Source organism: Gracilinanus agilis, chromosome 6 (genome assembly GCF_016433145.1).
Source record: "Gracilinanus agilis isolate LMUSP501 chromosome 6, AgileGrace, whole genome shotgun sequence".
Classification (NCBI taxonomy): Eukaryota; Metazoa; Chordata; class Mammalia; order Didelphimorphia; family Didelphidae; genus Gracilinanus; species Gracilinanus agilis.
The window spans coordinates 50,111,863-50,134,143 of record NC_058135.1 but is presented as its reverse complement, the minus strand read 5'-3'; the positions used below and the strand labels follow the sequence as shown (position 1 = coordinate 50,134,143).

At 38.6% G+C, this 22,281-nt stretch overlaps 1 protein-coding gene across 1 annotated transcript in view; it reads left to right on the top strand.

Annotated features, from left to right (window-relative positions):
• The first annotated feature begins 5,725 nt into the window (after positions 1 to 5,725).
• Positions 5,726 to 22,281, top strand: part of LOC123252241 (sodium/hydrogen exchanger 9B2-like) — a 45,111-nt gene continuing 28,555 nt past the window's right edge. Inside the window, exons 1-4 of the mRNA XM_044681631.1 lie at positions 5,726 to 6,159; positions 11,716 to 11,776; positions 13,254 to 13,416; positions 16,312 to 16,464. Of these exons, the coding sequence (XP_044537566.1) occupies positions 5,726 to 6,159; positions 11,716 to 11,776; positions 13,254 to 13,416; positions 16,312 to 16,464 (811 nt within the window). The remainder of the gene's footprint in view (positions 6,160 to 11,715; positions 11,777 to 13,253; positions 13,417 to 16,311; positions 16,465 to 22,281) is intronic.

Below are 22,281 nucleotides of genomic sequence, written 5' to 3'. Positions count from 1 at the left end.
CCAAAGGCTAAGTCAAGAAAAAATAAAGGTTGGTGGAAATCTCAATGATACAGGGGGTGATCAAGACCAATCATGAAAAAAGGAATAATGGTGAGAAGTTTTAATAAGGAGGCAGAGTGATATGGAGAGAGCACTAGATTTAGATTTAAATGATCTGGTTTTTAAGCCAGGTTTGGAAGTTAACTACCTAAATGACCTTGGACATTAAACTTTCTGGAAATTCATTTCCTCACCTCACCGGTAAAATAATGAGATAGATTCTAGGAAACAATTTGGAACTATGCAAGAAAAATAACTAAATTGCTCACAGAATTCAGCTGAAACTATATAGCTCAAGTGGGTGATTGACAGTGAGAAAAGACAAACATACTCATTAAAACAAAAAGTTTTAAATAAATAAAAGCCTAAAGATTGGGGAATGACTGAACAAACTAGGGTACATGAACACAATTTAATATTACTACATTTGAGGAATAGTAAATATAATTTAGAAAAACCTAGCATGAACTATATGATGCAGGGTATAAGGGTGAAACCTCCTACCCCCTTTTATGATTATAATAGTATATGATTATTTTATGATTTTATGATTATTTTAATAACACAATCATTAGTTTTTGAGTTGATAGTCAAATAATATAGTTTGCTTCATATAAAAAAATACAGTTCTGGGTGGTATCAAATCTTGTTTACATCCTGACCTTATTAAGCCTATAATCCAAGAGTTTCTACTTAACCCACCACACCCTTTTTTATATAAAAAGATAATTGGACAAAGTGTGGAGGACTACTCTTTTTTGTATAACAAGATAATTGGATAAGAGGTGGAGGAATACTCTTTTTTGTCAACTGTAATTTTTTTTTACACTTTCTAGCTTAATCAGCACTTGGGTCATTAATTAAGAACTGCCTGTTTGTTGATTGTATTTGCTGTTACTGTGTCTTCAGATTTCTTGGCATAAAAAAGGCTATTTCCTATGGCTGAGGGTCTCTGGTTCTAATCTTGACCAGAGTCTAGCTTTATTGTGAGGCTGGCCTCCTCTCAACAAACCTATTTAGCTTGGAGTTTTTGTATTAGTAGGTCAGAGGCAAATACCCCTATTTTTCCAGTAAAGAAGCCTGGTCCAGATGGTAAACCCATCTATCATTTTGGCCAGGATCCTAGAGCAATTAACTCTTATGTGGTTGCTCTCCATCCTGTTGTACCTAAGCCTTCAATTATTGTGACAGCAATTCCCTGTAATGCTACTTGTTTTTCTGTTTTGACTTATGAACTACCTTCTATTCTAAACACCTATTAGCTCAGAATCACAATATCTATTTGCTTTTACCTGGCTGAGTCATCAGCATACTTTCACAAGATTACCCCAAGGGTATGTAAATAGTTTGATAACATTCTCCCAAATTTTTCAGAAAGATTTATCTACCATCATTTTCTAAAGTTCATTTATTTAATTATTTTAGAATGTTTTTCCATAGTTACACACTTCATGTTCTTTCCCTCCCTTCCTCCCACCCCCCTCCCATAGTCAACACTCAATTCCACTGGGTTTTACATGTGTCATTGATAAAGATCTATTTCCATATTGTTAATATTTTCACTTGGGTGATCATTTAGAGTCTATGTCCCCAATCATATCCCCATCAACCCATGTGATCAAGCAATTGTTTTACTTCTGTGTTTCTGCTCCCACAGTTCTTTCTCTGGATTCTACCATCATTTTTAAAAGATCTACTTTGATCTAGTATGGAAATGACTTGCTCCTAGCCTCTCCTAACCAAGAAGTCTGCTATCAAGACAGCTGCCATTTGGTTTGGGAATTTGCTAAGTGAGAACACAAGATATCCAAAGCAAAGCTACAGTGTTGTCACAGGTGGAATACTTGGGTTTCATTTTGTTGCCAGGAAAAAGATCTATTTCTCCTAAGAGGATACAAGCATTGTAGAACCTGTCTGTACCCAAGACTTTAAAAAACAGGTGTACGCTCTATTAGGAGCAGCTGAATAATACAGATCCTGGATTCCATCTTTTGGGGAAATTGTGAAGCCTCTTACTGAACTTACAAAAAACTCAGTCACTGAACCTTTAGAAATGAAACCAGAACAGTTGGTTGCTTTAAGGGAACTTGAGAAAGCACTCATGACTGCTCCTGCCCTGGGGTTGCCCCAAGTGTTTCTAAACCTTTCACTCTCTATGTACATGAAAGGAAGAGAGTAGCTTCTGGGGGACTGACTTTTCACACCGTCTGGTGGTTTATTTCTCAAACTAGTTAGATCCAGTAGTCTCTGCAGTCACCCCCTGCTTGAGAGTGGTAGCAGCAGCAGCCTTGCTGGTTAAGAACTCAGCCTATCTGGTACTAAGAAACCCCCTCACTGTGCAGCACTCTCCTGAAGTTGAGGCTTTGCTGTTATGCCACCGAACACAGGCATTTTCAGATCAAAGACTTGCTCAGTATGAAGTGACTATTAGGAAATGAGAACATCACTATCAAATGATGTAACACCTGGAGGTGGAGCTAAGATGGCCATAGAGTAGCAGAAACTGTTGAACTCTCCTCACAACCAATCACTACAAAGTGTCTCAAAAGGACAAAAATCAAAATCAGATGAGTGAAGGGGCTCTGCCACAGGGCGCAGCCTTGAAGGTAGGCAATGTTTGGGCATTTCCACACTTTAAGGGGGTAAAATTACACCTACAAAAGCATGAGCTGATCACCTACCACACCAGAGTTAGAGCAAGGGCCAGGGCAATCCCTAAATTCTTGCGGGCTGGCTGAGGGTACCACAGACTTGCCCCTAAGGGCAGTTCAAGGCCTTGGCAGAAAGACTTGGAACCCAAGGCTGAAGAGTGCAGAGCCTTGGCATAGAGATAGGGCAGAAGCAGATTGGCCAAAACAGACCCAACAGAGGCTGGAAAAATAGCCTCAGGGCAAAACACTTTAAAGCACCCTACACAAAGAGCTGCCTGCCCTCCTCACTCAGACTTCTGGCTGGGAAGGAAAAATAATAGAGACAAAAAACAAAGACAGCAATGGCAACCAACATGCAGGAACCATAATCCACAAGTACCAAAAGAAATAAGCTGCAGCAGAAAAAGCCGTTGACCTTGGATAATTTCTATGAAAAAGAGCAAAATACAGGACAAACAAGCAAATACATCCCAACTTCACCCCCCCCCCAATGGAAATTGCTCACAAGATTTTGAGGAACTCAAAAAGGAGTTCAGGAACCAAGTAAGAAAGATAGAAGAAAAATGGAAAGGAAAGTAGGAAAAAGAAATTAATACAAAAAGAAAACAGTTTAAAAGACAAAATTTTTCACATGGAAAAAGAGGCACAGAAATAAATTAAGTAATAAGCAAATTGGAGACCAGAATTGACCTGCTGGAAGCCATGAAAAGCAGAATAGACCAAACTGAAAAGGAAAATCAAAAGATCATAGCTGAAAACCAATTTTTAAAGAGAAGAATTGGGCAAGTAGAAGCTAATGATCTCACAGGACAGCAAGAATTAATAAAATCAAAAGAATGACAAAATAGAAGGAAACATGAAATAGCTCACTGAAAAGACAACTGACCTAGAAAACAGATCTAGGAGAGACAGTTTGAGAATCATTGGTCTACCTGAAAATCTGGAAAAAAAATAGAAGCCTTGACATTATATTACAAGAAATTATCCAAGAAAACTGCCCTGATATTCTTGAACAAGAGGGCAAAATAGACTTTGAAAGAGTGCATAGATCACCCTCTACATTAAATCCTCAAAAGACAACCCTCAGGAATGTAATTGCCAAAGTCAAGAGTTTCCAAGCCAAGGAGAAAATATTGCAAACAGCCAAAAAGAGGTAATTCGGATATCAAGGAGTCCCAGTCAGAATTACACAGGATCTGGTAGCCTCCACACTAAAAGACTGCAAGACTTGGAATATGATATTCAGGAAGGCAAGAGAATTGGGTCTACAACCAAAAGATGTAAGGCCTTAAATCCTTCCCCTCTGCTACCTGATCTTCTTTTATCAGGGGAGCCCTGACATGACTGTGAAACTGTGACTAAAATGTCAGGACAATCATGCCAAGATCTTTTAGACTTCCCCCTGAAAAGTCCTGAATGAACCCTATATACTGATGGCTCTTTCTCTGTAGAAAAAGGGAAAAGATTTACAGGCACAGCTGTGGTTACTAATTATGATATTTTGTGGTCAGCCTCCCTCCCATTGAACCTCAACACTCAGGCAGCAGAACTTTTGATCTTAACTCAAGCCTGTTTTTTATCTAGAGGAAAAACTAATATCTATTCAGATTCCTGGTATGCTATGGGAATAAGCCACGCCATGGGAATGCTGTGGTTATAGCATGGGTTCCTGACATCATCAGGAAAGCAGGTAGCACAATTCAATTTGATTAAAGACTTACTTGAAGCCATTCAGCTACCCAAAAGGGAATTGATCCTGTATCCAAAGGAAGTGAATGAGCTGATTTAGGTTCAGAGACCATAGCTAAAGAAGGCCCTGTTTAAACAACGCCACCCCATAATACAGAAGAAAATGAGATAAGTAAAAATCCTACCACAGAGATTGACAAGAATCAATGGCCAAACATCACCTATGAAGACAAGGAAGTTGAATATTTGAGTCCTTACAAATTGATTTTATGAATCTGCCCAAAGTCAGACACCTAAAATGTTGTTTGGTTATCGTTGACCAATTAACAAGGTGCATTGAAGCTTTCCATGCTTCAAAAGGCTGATGCAGCCTTTGTAATAAAGATTCTTATTTGGGAAATTGTTCCCAGATATGACCCCTCAGCTAACGTTGATTCTGATAGGAACTCTCATTTCACGGATACAGTCCTTTCTAGAGTTTATGCTAATTTAAGAATCATGCCAAGATTCTATGCTTGTTACCATCCAGAATCTTCAGGCCAGGTGGAAGGTATGAATAAAGAGATTAAGCTCTGACTGGAAAACTGTGTCAGGAAACACATTTAGAATTGCCTAATATGCAGTGTGAAGGGATCTTTCCTCCCAGGATCATGTACTGGGGTCCTACCAGCGCTACGTCAGTGCGCTCCAGTGTAGGTCACAGGACTGTGGCCTACGTACTTGATCTGGAGATGATTGAGTTTGACTCAGAAGGGAGGGGGAGGTGAAAAGGTTTGGGACAAGGAAGTGCACTCTCTCTAATCTACTCAGGTGCTCAGTGAAAAGGAGGGTGGCTGAGAGAGAGAGCCATGCCCTTGTGGCTAGTTGAGAATAGGCTTCTATATCTCTATATCTGTCTACCTTCTCTTACTCAAGTAAATATTAATAAACTCTATGGAAATTAAGAACCGGAGTTTTAATTTAGCTTTAACAATACTACCACTAGCTCTTTTTCACTTAAGGAACTGGCCTCGAGGAAATTGTTATGTCTCCCCTTACAAAATGCTTTTTGGCCATCCTCGTTTGAAAGCTAAACCATTTGTGCTAGTATATACTTCTGTGTTAAGGGGAGATCTTGTTATTGATAAATATGTCACAGAATTGCAACACAGATTAAAAGAATTACATGCTGTTGGAACAGTAGTTCAGTCTGGCCCTATAGATTTTTCTCTGCACAGCTTTCAGCCTGGTGATTATGTCTATATAAAAAATTTTCAGCGTTCCAGCGTGCTTCAGCCTGTTTGGCAGTGAAATTTTCAGATTCTTCTAACCACTCCTACGGCGGTTGTGTTTGAAAAAAAGGAATCATGGATGATGGGGAGGAACCCATACCAGAGCCCACAGAACCGCCCACAGAACCGCCCACAGAACCGCCCACAGAACCACCCACAGAACCGCCCACAGAACCACCCACAGAACCGCCCACAGAACCACCCACAGAACCGCCCACAGAACTGCCCACAGAACCACCCACAGCACGGCTCTCAGAACCGTCCTCGGCACCACCCTCAGCACCACCCTCAGCACCACCCTCAGCACCACCCTCTGCACCACCCTCTGCACCACCCTCTGCACCATCCTCACCACAGCCCACACCACCGCCCACACCGCCCAAATCACCTTCCATGTCACCGCTCACAGGACAACCTTCCAGCTCCTCCAACAGGTTGGAAGTTGCTTCCCCAGAGTCTTCTTTCCTCTCTGCTCTCTCTGAACTGGAATTCACTGAACAGGAATTAAGGTACGCTGAGCAGTTTTTCAAATATTTTTTGGCAATTTTGATGCAAATATGCCTCATTCAGTTATTATTTTTAGGTCTGTTAATTGTATGGTTCACATTTAGCCATCAGAGAGGAGCACAGCATATCCATCTTATGTGCTTACTGCCTCTCTGTCTAGGAGGTATGACTAAACATAAAGTAAACCATTATTTAATTCCATTTGGATTTTCTTGGTCATCATGATGTGCATATTTGTACTTCTGCTCTACTGCTTGGGAATTTTCTATTGCTGTAAATGCTATGAAAATTGGGATGAAACTATTCCAAATCCGTGTGATAGTTTGGCTATTCAAAATGGAATATCTACATATATAGTAGAACTTATTACTTATTCCAGAAGAGATTCTTACTGTGAATTACATATTGCAAACAGAGAACAAGAAACCCAGCAGTCTAAATGTATTGATGCTGAAACTCAGACTAGTGACTTTGAGGATGCTAGAACCACTAATGATGATGAATATCAGAACTTGATGCTAAGGCCAGCAAAAGGGAAAGCAAGTCTTGAGACTCCTTAAGGAGAACTTCTGCAACCTGGATCCTAACTTCCAGGCCTGTTGCTCTTTTTTACCATTAGCTGTGGGTCATCATTATCCTGACCATACAAATTTGCATGCTGATGATGTCTACCCTCCTGGATGTTTCCATGGATTGTGCTATCCTGGATTATATTGCAAACATCCATCTCAAAATAGGTTATAGAGGCACTTCTCTAACTTTTATCTGGCCCCCCCAACAAGGTTTTTAATATGACTTATGCATGGTGGTTGAACTGAACCCAGTGGGCCAGTTAATAATACTACAACTAGCCATTATACTGACCCTCGCTATCAAAAGAGAATACATAGAAATAAATGGACTATTACTAGTCACTTTATGAGGTTGCATAGTAACATAGGTCATAAATTTTATCAAGTAAACCAAATAGGGTGTCAAAGTTGTTGGATCTGTCAATAAATCCATCAACAAAGCTTAACAAGCACATAGAATCTATACCCTCAATCACATTTTGGTCCTTTTGCTCCATTTGCTTATGCAACATATTGACTTAATAACAGTCATAATTTTACAGACTGGGGTACCCCAATATCCATGGATATTTCTCCTTGGTTCAGAATTCCTATTAAGATCTGAGGGTTTTCCAACCAAACTCATGTTAATCATAAATCTAGAATTCCTCCTTTAAATATTTTATGTTCATTGCCAAACTTCACTTTGTGTGTAACTTGACATAGGACTTCCCACGCTGTCATTAATCTGGGATCTCACGTTCACTGTAATCAGACTTTTGAAATCCTTCCTGAGAGTATTTGACTTCTCTTATTTGTGCTATTACTAGGACCACAAAAAGAGGAAATGCTTTTGTTTCTTTTGCCACTGTCACACACAGCACAAACCGTAAGACAGATTATATTCCAGCATTATCCTGGACAATTTTTTTTATCTGTGCAGGGCAAGCATTTTCCTCTTTCCCTTCAGGATGGTATGGCACTTGTGGAACAACCTATTTTGTTCCAGTGGTGACCATTAAAAACCACACAAAGGGTCTAAAGAATCAGTTATACAAGAAATCTAGGTGCATGGTGGCATAGAGAGAAAAGATCTATTTGGGAAAGTTCTAATCCCAAAGTGACACATGGAAACAACCCTTGGTGTAAATTTTTATGGGTCTTAGTTCCTAATCTTGGAATAACAGCAGTAATAGACTCTGTAGAAAATTTATCCTCTGAACTCAAAGGATTATCTCAAAACACAGCAGCTACTATTTTGCATACCTCAAGGGCTCTTTCCAAACTCCAGACTGAACTTGATTCATCGGTCCACATAGTTATGGAAAATTGCCTGGTGTTGGATCTTTTAACTGCTGCTCAAGGAGGAGCATGTGCAATAATTAATCAAAACTGTTGTTCATACATTAATCGTTCAGGAGATAGCATGAATGACATTGGAACCTGATAGAACTTGTTAAATAATACCTTACAGGATCTACACGTGGTTTTCACGGTTAGCCTCATGGTTCAATGGAGGAGGCTTATTCCAATTTATCCTTAATTGTGTCCTTATCACTTTTGGACTCATTGTTAAGTTAACTGTAAATTGCTGCACAACTCAGTTTTCTAAATATCAATGTGTTCTGAAGTACATGATGATACAGGTTCTTTTCAGCTTGTATCCTTTAAGCATGAACTCTTCCAAGATACCAACAATATATTGGATCCTATTCAGCTTCCTGTTGCATTGATCACTGTGACTATACAAGTTCAACCTGCTCCTTGTGCCATCTATAAGAATTGTGTATTGTACTATCTGGACCCTAATTGGATCTTAGTGGACCTCCTCTGATATATATTTCTCCGAAGGTATCAATTCTGCTGGATTTGTATTTTCTTTATGGATTATTGGATTATTCTTTCCATAGAGATAATACAAATACAACAGAATTGATGCCTTCGGAGAACAATCAGGACTTTGCTCCAGCACCTGTGTGGCAAGTCCCATGGATGGAGCTATTTCTGAATCACAACCTTCACTACCATCTACTAGCGGCAGGAGACACTCAGGAATAATATTTGATGCCTTATATTTTTGTATCATGTGTTCCTCACCCAAACTTGCCTTAAGTCAGACGCCTTGGTGTAGCTCTTGTTATACTTTCTATAAAAGAGCAGTGCACTGAGTGAGTCCAGTGTGGTCACGTGCTACCACCCTGTTGTGCTGCCAATCCCAGGGAACATTCCACACCAGAATTTTTTCTAACGTGTCAAAGGTGCAGATACCAAAGGTGTGTTGAGTCAGGAATAGGTGTATTTGCTTCCATTCTAAATAGGAGTGAATCTTTATTTGGACCACCATGTACGTGGTATATTCACCCTTGCGCTAGCTTCTATGGAACCAAACAAAACCCATACTGTAGAGATGGTGGTCCTCAACTTTCTCTCTCTTAAAAATTTTTTCTCTCTTTTCCTTAAATTAGCTTGTCTGCCTTAACTTTTCATACTCTTATCTTTGCAAATATTATCAGGTTACCCACCCACATGATACCTCCTGGTATTCGAGCGTAGGTGGCAGATTTTGTGAACTACAAGTTAAAGCAGAGTGGCTATATGCCTAGAACATGCCCACGGGAGAGCTCAACTCTTCCACCCCTACGTCAGGCCATGCAATGGGCCAGAGGTGAATTTGAATCCCTTGTTCAAGGCACCTTTCCTGACCTGACAACCCAGTTCCACTTATCACCTGAAACAGCTCAACATTATTTCACCCAGGTTTCAGATGAACTTTTTAATGATGGAATCAACTGGGGCCATCTGGTGGGATCCTTTTTTTTTTTTTTTTTTTTTTTTGGAACAGCACTTTATACCTACAGTGTCAACAAAAAGATGGAGCTAGTAGAACAGATAGAAAACTGGATGGTGATCTACCTAGAGACTAAACTAGCAGACTGGGATTCACAACAATGGAGGATGGGCTAAATTTATCATCCTGGAAGAAGCAAAGTACCTGCAAGAAGTACCCAGAGACTCTCGTGCCTGTAGGGAGTTATATTTCTTGTCACATTACTATGTGACCCTGCCAAATGTTTTCATGTTTGCTTATGACTATGCCTACACATTATAGAGACATGTCTTAGTACTTTATTGTATTAGCGATGAAGGTAACAACTAACTTTAATCAATATCCTTAACATAAGTGTATCCACTCACAAATTGATTGTTGTGCTGAAACACCTGCGACAGTCCCTAGATTGTAGATGATCCAATAGAAAGATGCCCGTGTCTTTCTTTGGATCAGAGGAGGGATAATGTGAGTGTGAAGCTCCCTACCCCCTTTAATGATTATTATAGTAGTATTAGCTTTTATGACTATTTTAATAAAACAATCATTCATTTTTGAGTTGATAGTCAAAGAATATAGTTTGCTTCATATAAAAAAATACAGTTCGGGGGGCAGCTGGGTAGCTCAGTGGATTGAGAGTCAGGCCTAGAGACAGGAGGTCCTAGGTTCAAACCCGGCCTCAGCCACTTCCCAGCTGTGTGACCCTGGGCAAGTCACTTGACCCCCATTGCCTACCCTTACCACTCTTCCACCTAGGAACCAATACACAGAAGTTAAGGGTTTAAAAAATAAAAAATAAAAAAATAAAAAAAATACAGTTCTGGGTGGTATCAAATCTTGTTTATGTCTTAACTTTAAGCCTATAACCCAAGAGTTTCTACTTAGCCCACTGCACCCTCTTTTTTCATATAAAAAGATAATCAGACAAGGGGTGGAGGAATACTTTTTTTTTTTTGTATAACAGAATAGTCAGACAGGCACCCAACTGCTGACTCCTAGCATTTTGTAATAATTGTCAGCAGAAAAACAACTAGCCCCAACCCCTTATTGCAGAGGCCTTGGAAAGGTCAGCTATAATAATAGGTTGCCACCCATGGTAATTTTTTCTACACTTTCTAGCTTAATCAGCACTTGCATCATTAATTAAGAACTGCCTATTTGTTGACTGTATTTGCTGTCACTGTTTCTTGGCATAAAAAAAGGCTGTCTCCTAGGGCTTGGGGTCTCTAATTCTGATCTTGACCAGAGTCAAGCTTTATTGTGAGACTGGCCACCTCTCAATAAACCTATTTAGTTTGGAGTTTTTGTATTGGTGTGATAAATTTTTTGCTACAAGGATGAAGAAAGCACAGCTAAGAGAATAGTATACACAATGTTTACATCATGTAAATAAAATCAGTACTAAGAGATAACAAACCTTTTGGTCAAAGGCAATACACAATTTAAGTTAGTATCAAAATTCAAGCACACGTTCTGTTGACAAGGAGGCTCCCTTGCCTGGGAGAAGGCCTTGTGGCTAAAACTCTTGTTAATTGACTTTTAGGCTCTGGCTGGGCCTCTGGAGCCCTGCCCCAGTAAAGCCCAGACTTGAATACAAAACTCTTATTCTATCCTCTTCTCATCTCTCCAATATTTTGTAAATAAACTTCCATAAAAGTCAATTTTGACTTGAGGTTATTCCTTAATTGGGGAAATTTCCCCTGGGGACCACCTTTTAATACATTCAAAACAAAAACCTCTTTCCCCCCTTACAATACACAAAAGCAGAAAGTGACAGGTCTTAAAGCATAATCATTGTTTGATGGGTTCTGCTGAACTATTTTGGGGGGGGGGAAGAGAATGCACATATGTTCTGGAGGAGTTGTTTGGGTATTGGTATATATATTTTTTCAAAAATTGTATTAATAAAACTTTTTAAAAATGGGAGTATTGGACTAGGTATCCAGGTGTCTGAGGTTTCTTTAAGTCCTCTGATCCTCAGAAGAAAAAAAACCAGCCTTAAATTGAAAATAGTTTAGCCATTGAGAGATGTGATTTTTACTACAAGCCTTTACGTGGGAAATACCTGCAAGCAAAGGATGTCTTTTTTTAAGAGAGAGGAATCGAATTTTCATTTTAGTATACACTTGTCTCTAAAATTGCTTTCTGTCACCCCCTCCCCCTTTCTATCTTTTTCTTAGTTTCGAAGCCAAGAGAAAAGAAACTTTAAGGCCGAAACATGAGGAATACAAGAGAGCAGCGGTAATTCTATTTGTGTGTGTGTGTGTGTGTGTGTGTGTGTGTGTGTTTTAAGTCACATTTAGTCAGGGTTGGAGGAGGCATGGAAAAAGATACTTTAAAGAACTGCTGAAGGAGCTGTGAATGGGTTCAAGCATTCTGGAAAGCTATTAGAAATTATGCAAAGGGAGTGACTAAAATCCCTATGCCATTTGACCCACGGCTAGATATATACTCCTGGCTCCAATGAAGAGATAAGGGAAAGCACTTCTCTTTCTATGCAGAGATGAGGGACTGTGTGTGTGTGGAACACTGCATGTAAAGTCAACATTTTTTCCACTGGTTTGGTTAGTTTTGCTGAAGCTCTTTTTCCCCCTTTTTCATTGTTGTTGGGGAGGGGAGAGAGATCTATGGGAAATGAAGGTGATATAAGAAAAGCAAAAGTAGCAATGAAAACTGATTTTGAAAAATAAAAGTCACAGTCTAAGATGGCATGTGCAATATTTCAGCACTTTCTTTCAGGAATATTTCAGGCTATTTCGTGCCTTTATAGTAGTATTACTAACATCTAGCTAAGCTCTAAATCTAGTTCAAAGCAGTCATAATACCAAGTCCCTCCAACTTAACCAATCTCTCTCTTCCTGACTTTTAAAAAAATCCTTACCTTCTGTCTTAGAATCAGTACTGTGTATTGGTCCCAAGGCAGAAAAGCAGCAAAGGCTAGGCAATGAGGTAACTTAGCCAGGACCTCTCCACTGATCCACCTAGCTGCCCCCCTCCCCATCCCAGCATTCAGTTTGGATTGTTTTGTTATTTCCATTTATACTTTGTCTACAGTGATTTCCCAACTCTGCTTACTTTACTTTGCATTCATTCTTCTTAGATCTTTTCCTGATTTTTAATTTGAGTGTGGGATAATACAGTCAAGGCCAGAATAAAAACAGCATGTTGGTCCTAATCATTTTACTGCAGTCGATCCTTTGGTGGATGCATTTTTATTAGTGTCTGATTTTGCAGTGAAAATAATCTTGAAAAGTCATGCCCATCATTGCCCTGACATGTTTTAATAGAATTTTTATAGTTTTTGTAGGGTTTCAAATGTGCCTTCGATTTTAAAAATAGACTTTTATTGAAATCTTTTGTTTTTCCCATCCCTTAAGATTTCTGTCATTTGTTTATATTTAAATCTACAGTATCGCCCTGTTAGGCATCATAGTTCTTTCTTTTCTTAGAAAATTTTGCCACATTGTCTAATGCTTTCAACACTGCACCTTTTCCAAACGCCAGTGTGCTCACTCTTCATGAAGTCACATGATTCTGCCAGCCATTTCCCCCCTTTTCAACATAAAGTTTTCATTGATTTCAGCAAAAGAAATGTGATTTTCTGATACTGTAGCAGACAGAATCGTGTATATACATTTTCACACACTTTTAGCTGTCTTAAATTATTTTACTTTTTTTGACTGGTTTAGTCTTTAATTGTCTTAAATAATTGTCCTAGGATGGAACTATCATGTACATCAGAGGTATAGATGGAAAAACGGAAGTAAAGAGCAGAAGAAGAAGGAGGCGCCGAGATTCATCAGAAGAATCATCAGAATCATCACATAGAGGAATATGTTCTTGGCCTCCAGGAGGGATCTGTGCTCTAACAATAACAAATGGTATGTAGAGAACAGAATACAAAGGTGAGAAAATGCAAAATGTATTTAATGAGTGTATATTCAGAGGAAATACTTCTCATTATCTTAGATGCCCTTGCTTAGGTGAGTCTATCAACAAACTCCCTTTAAATATTTTTTTTCTCCTTTCTTTCTCCCCCTCTTCTCCCCTTACTTCCTACCCCAGGAAACTGATTGGCAAAGGAGCTTTAATCAGGGCCAGTTTGACCCTTCTGAAGTATCATGGTGGCCCCTGCTGCTGGGAGCTTCCCATATTGGTGGTGATGGCCTTTGTGTGCTCACCTGATCCTTTTAGCCCACTCAGACTCTGAGCCCTCAATCTCACCCCTTCCCCCAAGCAGCAGGAATGACAAGTATGCATCCTGGCTATGCCACTTTCTATTTTAGGAGGCGGTACTACAGAGAATCTTCCACCATCTTTCTCCATGAGGTTTTACAATTGAGTTTATATTCTAAGCCAAAGTTGTCTCTTTTTAGCAAGGAGATCCTGTGTTTGCTGGCCAAAGTGGTTTCTAGGCTCTCTTGGCCTCCTTTGTACAGTAACTGATTTACCTTAGAAATCTTTAAGAAATGGTCTTTAAAAAGTCTCAGTCAATATTTGTTCAATCCATTTCTCATTTTTCAGTTTACAAAAGCTTTTTAAAAGTTGGTCATGCATGTTGGGGTTGTTTGGATTGCAGGGCATATGTTTATTATTCTTTTTATTCCTTCTTTTAGTTTGGTATTAATTTTTCTTTTCTCTAACAAGTCTACCCAGGTAACTGATTTTGGAATGACTCACATTCATTTTTTTTTAAAAAACCCTTTCCCTCTGTCTTAGAATCAGTACTGTCTATTGATTGGTTCCAAGGCAGAAAAGTAGTAAAGGGCTAGACAATGGGGGTTAAGTGACTTGCCTAGGGGCAACACAGCAAGCAAATGTCTAAGATCGAATTTGAACCCAGGACCTCCTATCTCTACTGACTCTCAGTCCCCTGAGCCACATAGCTGACTAATGACTCACATACATAACCAGTCATTTCCTGTATATCAAAAATGGAATCTGCTTCATTTTTTATGTTTGGTGTTTATCCTGTGAGTATCTTCAAAATCTTTTCCTTAGAGAAAGAATGATATGTTACATATCATTATATATTATATATCATTATATAATATCATTATATATTATATATCATTATATATCACATATATATAAATGTGAGGCAACCATGTAGTCTGCAAGTTTTAGTCTTTTTTTTTCTTATCCTTGAATCAGATTTTCCAGTGCATTTTTCAGTGTCACAGTTGATACCCACTAAGTATCAAAATATTTTTGATGGGAAGCTCAGTGGATTGAGAGCCAGGACCAGAGATGGGAGGTCCTGCATTCAAAAGGACCAGAGATGGGAGGTCCTGTGTTCAAATGTGATCTCAGACATTTCCTAGCTGAGTGACCCTGGACAAGTCACATAACCCCATTGCCTAGCCCTAATTGCTCTTCTGCCTTGGAACCAATACAGTATTGATTCTAAGATGGAAGGTAAGGATTTAAAAATAAAACATATAAGCTGCAGTTTTCTTCTTGGTAGTCTTTTTACAAATTTTCTTATTGTTCAGTCATTTTCAGTTGTGTCTGATTCTTTGTGACCCCATTTGAGGTTTTCTTGGCAAAGGTGCTAGAGTGGATTGCCATTTCCTTCTCGAGCTTCATTTACAGATGAAGAAACTGAAGCAAAAAGTGTTAAGTGACTTGCCCAGAGTCACATAGGTAGGAAGTGTCTGAAGTTGGATTTGAACACAGAAAGATAAGTTGCCCTGACTCTAGCCCTGGCACTCTATCCACTGCACCATCTTGCTGCCCCAGTAATGAGGGTCATTTTGACTTTTTACGTTTCACTTGAAGCAATGTGAGGATAAGGGATCTGTCGATGGAGGCTTTGAAATTAAAGATAAGCATTCAAAAATATATCATGTCTTATATGCCCATTAACATAGGCTCACAGCAGAACCACAATTAGTAGTAAAGAGAGTTGGCAGACATCCCCTTAAGCCCAGCACATTAAGGAGCCCTTTTTAATGTTTCTTTTTATAAATGTACACATATCTCCTGCCAAAAAATTCCTTTTCCAAGGCACACAAGAATTTGGCATTAGTCAAGTCAGAAGCATTACAATGAAGGCACAAAGCCCACTAAAAACAATAATAGACCTATAATTTACAGGTCCTGACTTGTCCAGATGCTGGTTCACATATGGAGTCCCTAAAAGAAATTGAACTACACTTAGAAAAAAAGCCAGTTAAAGAAAAATGCTAGACTGCTAGCTATTCCCCAAGTTCATCCTGTCTTCTTCTTGGCATTACTCAGTCCTTTCAGTCATATCTGATTCTTCATGATCCCATTTGGGATTTTCTTGGCAGAAATCCTAGAGTAATTTACCATTTCCTTCTCCATCTCACTTTACTGATGGGGAAACTGAGGCAAATAGGGTTAAGTAATTTGCCCAGAGTATCCCAGCTAGTAAGTGTTCAAGACCAGAATTGAACTCAGGAAGATGTCTTCCTGACTCCAGACTTGGCACTTTATTCACTGTGCCACCTAGCTGTACCCTTCTACCTCCATGCATTCTCCTGCTTGAAACACATATCCTCTTCATTTCTGTCTCTTGAAATGCTTTTCTACTTCCAAAATTTATGAGAAATGCTTGAATGTCCCATAAAGGAGTCTTATGATTTTTGTATTTGCCACAATATTTACAAGTCTAGAAAATCTGAGCCAAATTTTCTTATGGGTTAAAAAAATTTTTTTCAAAGTTATATCATGTAAAATATACATATTTTATAGCATAAGCTAGCTAGAGATAGAATAACAAATGTCTTTCTTTTCCTGATTTATTACAGTTGTCATGTTAGTTCTTATATGGGTAGTACTTTGGTCAGTTACTGGTGATGAATGTCTTCCTGGTGGAAGGCTATTTGGAATATTAGCCCTGTTTTATTCTGCCATCATTGGGGGTGAAATTATGAAACATTTCCAGCTACCTTCTCTTCTTGGTAAGTGCAATATCTTCTTATGTTTTTAATCTATGTAAATTTTAAAGATTTGGTAGGTTTGAATGTTTGAATATAAATGTATATAATTCCCCTATGGAACCATGCCTCTCTTGTATCTTGTGAACTTATTGTTATTATACATACCAACTTATATAATATTTTGATAATGATTCTCAGTATTAGATGATCTCATTGAGTAGATATGGCCAAAAATATTCATTATATGATCAAGTTATGAACAGTGTCATGGGAGTGCCATTACTAGCAGTACGTTGAAATCTACTTATGCCCAGCTTGTGGATATCAGTGATTAGATTAGATCAGAAGTGTCAAACACATGGCACACAATACTCCTGAGTGAGGCCAGAACCAGATTAAAATATAACTGGGAAATATTTAACAAAATAAAATTTAAAAGACATTACAACATAGATAATGGTAATTTGTGGTTTTCTAAGTCAACATGCAGTTTGCAGGGATCCTTTCTATTTGAGTTCAACATCAGGTTTAGATCACCTGTAAAATTCCTTTATCACATATATTTGTGGTTCTCAATTACATTTACATTCATTTAAAATCTCAGGATAAATTGATCTCTTTGCCATTTTTACCCTTTAATTTTGAAACATCTTCCCGAAAATGTAGTTATGAATCAAGTAATTGTGGATATTGTTTCATCTCTCTTGGAAGATAACAGATTATAACAAAATTGAAAGCAAAAATCTTCTTAATTAGTAAATAAGAGTAGGAGCTAGTTTTTTTGAAAACCAATAAAAATAAACAACTAGTTATTTTGATTTTTAAAAGAAGAAGATCAAATTACCAGTATTAAAAATTAAGAGGAAAATTTACAAGAAATAAAGGAAATCACTAGAATCTGTTTTGCTCAACTAAAACTCAGCACTAAAACTGAGAAATGAAATGTTTGAATATTTACACAAATTAATAGCAAAAGTAGAGAATTTAAATAATCCAGTCTCAAAAAAAAATAAACTGAACAAACCAAAGGAACTCAAGAAAAACCTCCAGGATTAGGTAGATGGATTTATAAGTAAATTCTATCAAACATTCAAAGAATAATTCATTCTAATATCATACAAACTTTTTGCAAAACCATGATAAAAGGGATTTTATTCAATTCCTTTGATAATACAAATATGGTATTGATACCTAAACCAGAGAATGTCAAAACAAAGGAGAGAAAAAACAGACAAATATATCTGATGAACATTTAGGCAAAAATTTTAGATGGAATTATAGCAACATGCTATAAAGATTATAGACTTATCAGATTAGATATATACTAGGAATTCAGGATTAGTTCATTCTCAACTAGAAACATAGTTGATCATATTTAGAACTAGAATAATAAAAATTATATGATTATATCAAGGGAAATAATGAATAAAAGTAAGATGGAAAGGGGCCTAATAATACCAAATCTCAAACTTGTTTTAAAAAAAATTGAGTCAATGGCCTCTCTCAATGACCAAAGACCATAAGATAGGGGCTTACTGGCCTTCATATAGTTTTTAGAACTATAAGAGAATAAAGAACAGAGTTGAATATGAAATGGAAAACAACACAATTGGTTATAGGGCTAGCAGCATTATGAAGGTGAGGACAGCATGATTGGTTACATCAAGAAGAGAACCACCCACATGGGAACTAACAATCACCCCTCTCTATTTTAGAGAAATGCTTGATTGATTTATGGGATCCATCTACATCCCAAGGCAGGCTAGTGGACCAGGGATGGCAGAATCCCTAGTCCATAGGAGGAAGATAAGACCCTCATTAATTGTACAAAGGCAAAGATAGACAGTATATCTTGTGGAAATATGCCAGGTCAGTTTGTAGGTCTTCAAAGATAGCAAACAGATGTGAAATTTTCTAGGTGCTGAAGGTATGAAGGATAATAAGGTGTTTTGTTTTTTTAACCAAGAAGAAATTGAACTCCTGCAACTAAGAAATGTTCATTTATTGTTTAAGTCCACCTGCAAAGTTGGAGATAGTGGACCAGACGCCTTTCGATAACAAACCAGATGTCCTTGAAAGATAGCTTGGTGAATGTAACAAGATTAGACTGGACTTCCTGTATCCACCTGCCTCCTTCAAGAGTAACAGATTTCTTTGAGGCAGGAATAAAACATTTGTTAAACCATAAGTACCATATCATCCTGGTGGAAGGGTAGAGTAAGCTGAAGAGTTACAAACATAGAACTGTCCAGGGGTCACCAAGCCCCATGGGAAATTCTTCCTCCTCTGAATGAGATTGTAAGAGCCTTAAAAGGCATGTATTTATACATCCCACCAATTGCATTTCTAAGCTGTACCCTAGCACAGGGAATGTGGAGACAGGGAATGGAATGGTGCAGTTGCATTTTACTTTGTCACCCATGTACTTACTACTACTAAATGGACTCTGGCCTCGTCACACGCAAGTCAAAGGTAGGCAAATGATCATTCAGAGGTAGTGGTGCTCCTAGATATCTAAAAATCACTTCTGAAGACTCGTTAAAATAAATTTAGATTTTCAGCTCATTAAATTCTTCAGAGGTCACTGATATTGGTTGTAACCATTTTGATGAAATCCATTCATTATCATCTATGTGACAGTTAACAAAGGCAAAAGGAGCAAAAGACCATTTAGGTAATGTGTGACCTCCTTGTGTTGCAAACTGTGGACTGGAATTGTTACCCATGACAAAACAGAGCTCTGATGGATCTGGTGACAAACCCAGCATCCATAAGGACCAATGGCTTTGCCACAGAAAAGAGTTTGTCCAACTTGTCTATGGTCTTTTATAATGGTATTAATCTCTAGTCCGGTCATAGGAGGAGGGTACAAATAAAGTCAATGTAACAGAACATATAGCTAATAGCCAAAACATACTGACTGAAATTTTTCTCAGAGTTATAAAAGGTTTAGTGATTTCCCCATAATGAGAAATCCACTGCCTACAAAACCCTGTTGACTGCCCTCAAATGTTTCTTTGTGGAGGGGGCAGTCAATTTCCAAATAGCTTCAGTGCTCTTAGGGGAAATGGAGCAAGCTCCAGCAGTTAGAACAAACCCTAAATATTCAATTTTGGGGAGACACCACTGGCCTTAGAAACCTCGTGGCCTCACCTGTGTAGTTCTAGGAGAAGATATCTATCTTCCTGACACACTGTTGCATTTTGTGTGGCCAAGAGCAGATCATCCACAAACTATCAAACAGCTTTTCTGAAAATATTAGCTAAATCCTCTTTCAAAATTTGTGAGAACAAAGTTAGACTATTGACAAGCCCTTGTGGAAATCTCTATCATGCCTTCTGGGAGCCTTTCCAGGTGAAGGCAAATATATTCCTGGAATTTTCATGGATAGGGATTGAGAAGAATGCTGAATGCAAATCTACCACAGTAAAATATGTGGGTGTGCTGGGAACAGAGGAGTTAATTGTAACTGGGCTGGGAACCACAGCGTGTCTTTTTATGACATGATTATTTACAGCCCTTAAATTTTGTACAAACCAATAAATAGGTTTTCCATCTGGTCCTGGCTTTGGCTTTTTTACAGGGAGAACAGGTATATTATATTCAGATTTGCATGGAATTATTATTCCTTGCTTAATTAATGAATCTACCACTGGGGAAATTCCCTCAATTGCCTCTCTTGATAGGGGATACTGAGGAATGGAAGGAGGTGGACCACCTTTTGTCTTAACCTGAACAGGAACAGCTGATTTGAGTAGGCCTACATCGCAAGAAGATGTGGCCCAAAGAGATGCTGGGATTTCAAAGGTGGGGGTTTCATTCACCTCCTGATTGTCTGAAAGGATGGGAAACAAAGTTAAGAATTCCTCAAGCAATTCTAATATCATAGAGCCATATGGGAAGCATGTTATTGTGGCTTTAAGTTTGCACAAAAGTCATTCCCTAACAAATTTGTAGGAGAATCAGGCATTAAAAGGAAAGAATGTTCTACTAATAAGGGTTCCACAGATACCATTTGAGGAGAGAGTTTAGGGACCTTTTGGGGTGTTCCCAACACACCTACTACATTTAAATAAACAATAGAATTACATTTAAAATCAGGTTTACTCACCAAAATGGATCTGGAAGCTCCAGTGTTTAAGAGACAATCATAATAAGTGTTCTTAACTTTCAGGGCCACATGAGGTTCTTTATTTTGGGGAGGGGAATGGGCTGAGATAACTGGCATTAAAACATCAGAGTCTAGGAAATCGAAGGTTTCAACTCCCGATTCCATAGCTCCCTCTCCCCCAACACACACACACACACACACACACACACACACACCCCATCATAAAGAGGGCCACCCACACTGAGGGAGGTTCCCACACTGATCATAGTGCAGACAAGCCTCAGGATGGATGTTTTGGTGTGGGATATGATTTGCCTCATTCAAATTACTAGTCTAATTAGGATTCCTATTATTATTATTATTACTACTACTACTACTACTACTACTACTACTACTACTACTACTACTACTACTACTACTACTACTACTACTACTACTACTACTACTATTCCTCAAGCTTCTATTTTTATTTTCCTGATTCCTCTTCCTGCTATTGATAGCTACATGACCTTCCTTTCTACAAAAATAACATGTTATTGGTTGCTTTATGAATTCCTTTATAGGAGCTATGACCTATTTTTATAGCTTCTTCTTTAACTTGTTGCTTTATTTTGGCTATTTCCTTCCTTAATTTCTCCTCTAATTCATTTTTATCTTTCTTTAATCTCTTCACTAATTCAGCTTCCTTTCTGTCTTCCTTTTCATGGCCATCAAAGATATAAACTGCTACTCTCTTTAATGTATCAAGGTCCATAGTGTATCAGTCAGGGCATTTAATCATTATTTCCCAAGAACCTTGTAGCAGTTATTTACAAAATGTATTCCTATGTGTCTAACATCTTTTCCCCTAGAAAGATCTAGGTCAAGATACCTGCATCCCAGTTCAACAAGTCTGTCCATGAGCAGAGATGGTTTCTCATTTTCACCTTCTTTCAAGTCTTTGAATTTAGTTCAGTTACTTGGCTTGTCAGAACAAGCTCTCATTCCTTTTAGTAATGCATTTCTAGGCTGACATAGATGTGTGTAAGGGCTTGGAGCAAGTCATCAATATCTACCCAAATAGTTTGGTAAATACTTTCAAACTTCTTAATTACTATTTAATTAGTCACTTCCTAACTACTAATTAATTCAAAGGAAGGAGTCTTTTTCTTGAATCTTAATATCTTGTGGAGAAAAAAGGTGTCTGATGTCCAATATTGACTAAGTTTCCTTGTTTATCATAAGTGGGAACATTCCTATAGCAGGGGTCGGCAACCTTTTTGGCTGTGAGAGCCATAAACGCCACATTTTTTAAAATGTAATTTCGTGAGAGCCGTACAGTGCTCACAGTGCGCGCTCCTATAACAGCGCCTGAAAAAAATGGACTTTATGGCTCCTGCAGAAAGAGCCATATCTGGCCCTCAAAAGAGCCAGACATGACTTGAGAGCCATATGTTGCTGACTCCTGCCTTAGAGGGTACAGGCCTTTATTTGAGTTGTCTGTGGTTACTGGAGTCTGATTTGTCTTTTGGGTTGGAGCTGAGTGGGTGGGGGAAGGGAGAGGAGTGATTGGGCGGGGAGGAAGGGACTGACCAGGAGTAGGGAAGCAGGGCGAAGTGGTGGGGGGGACAGAATGAGGGTGGAGGAGAGGTGGAAAGGAGAGGAGGAGACTGGGTAGGATGGTAGGGGTTGGGCAGGGAAAGGAGGGCAAGGAGGAGAGCAGGGATGGGGAGGAAAAGAGTGGGGGG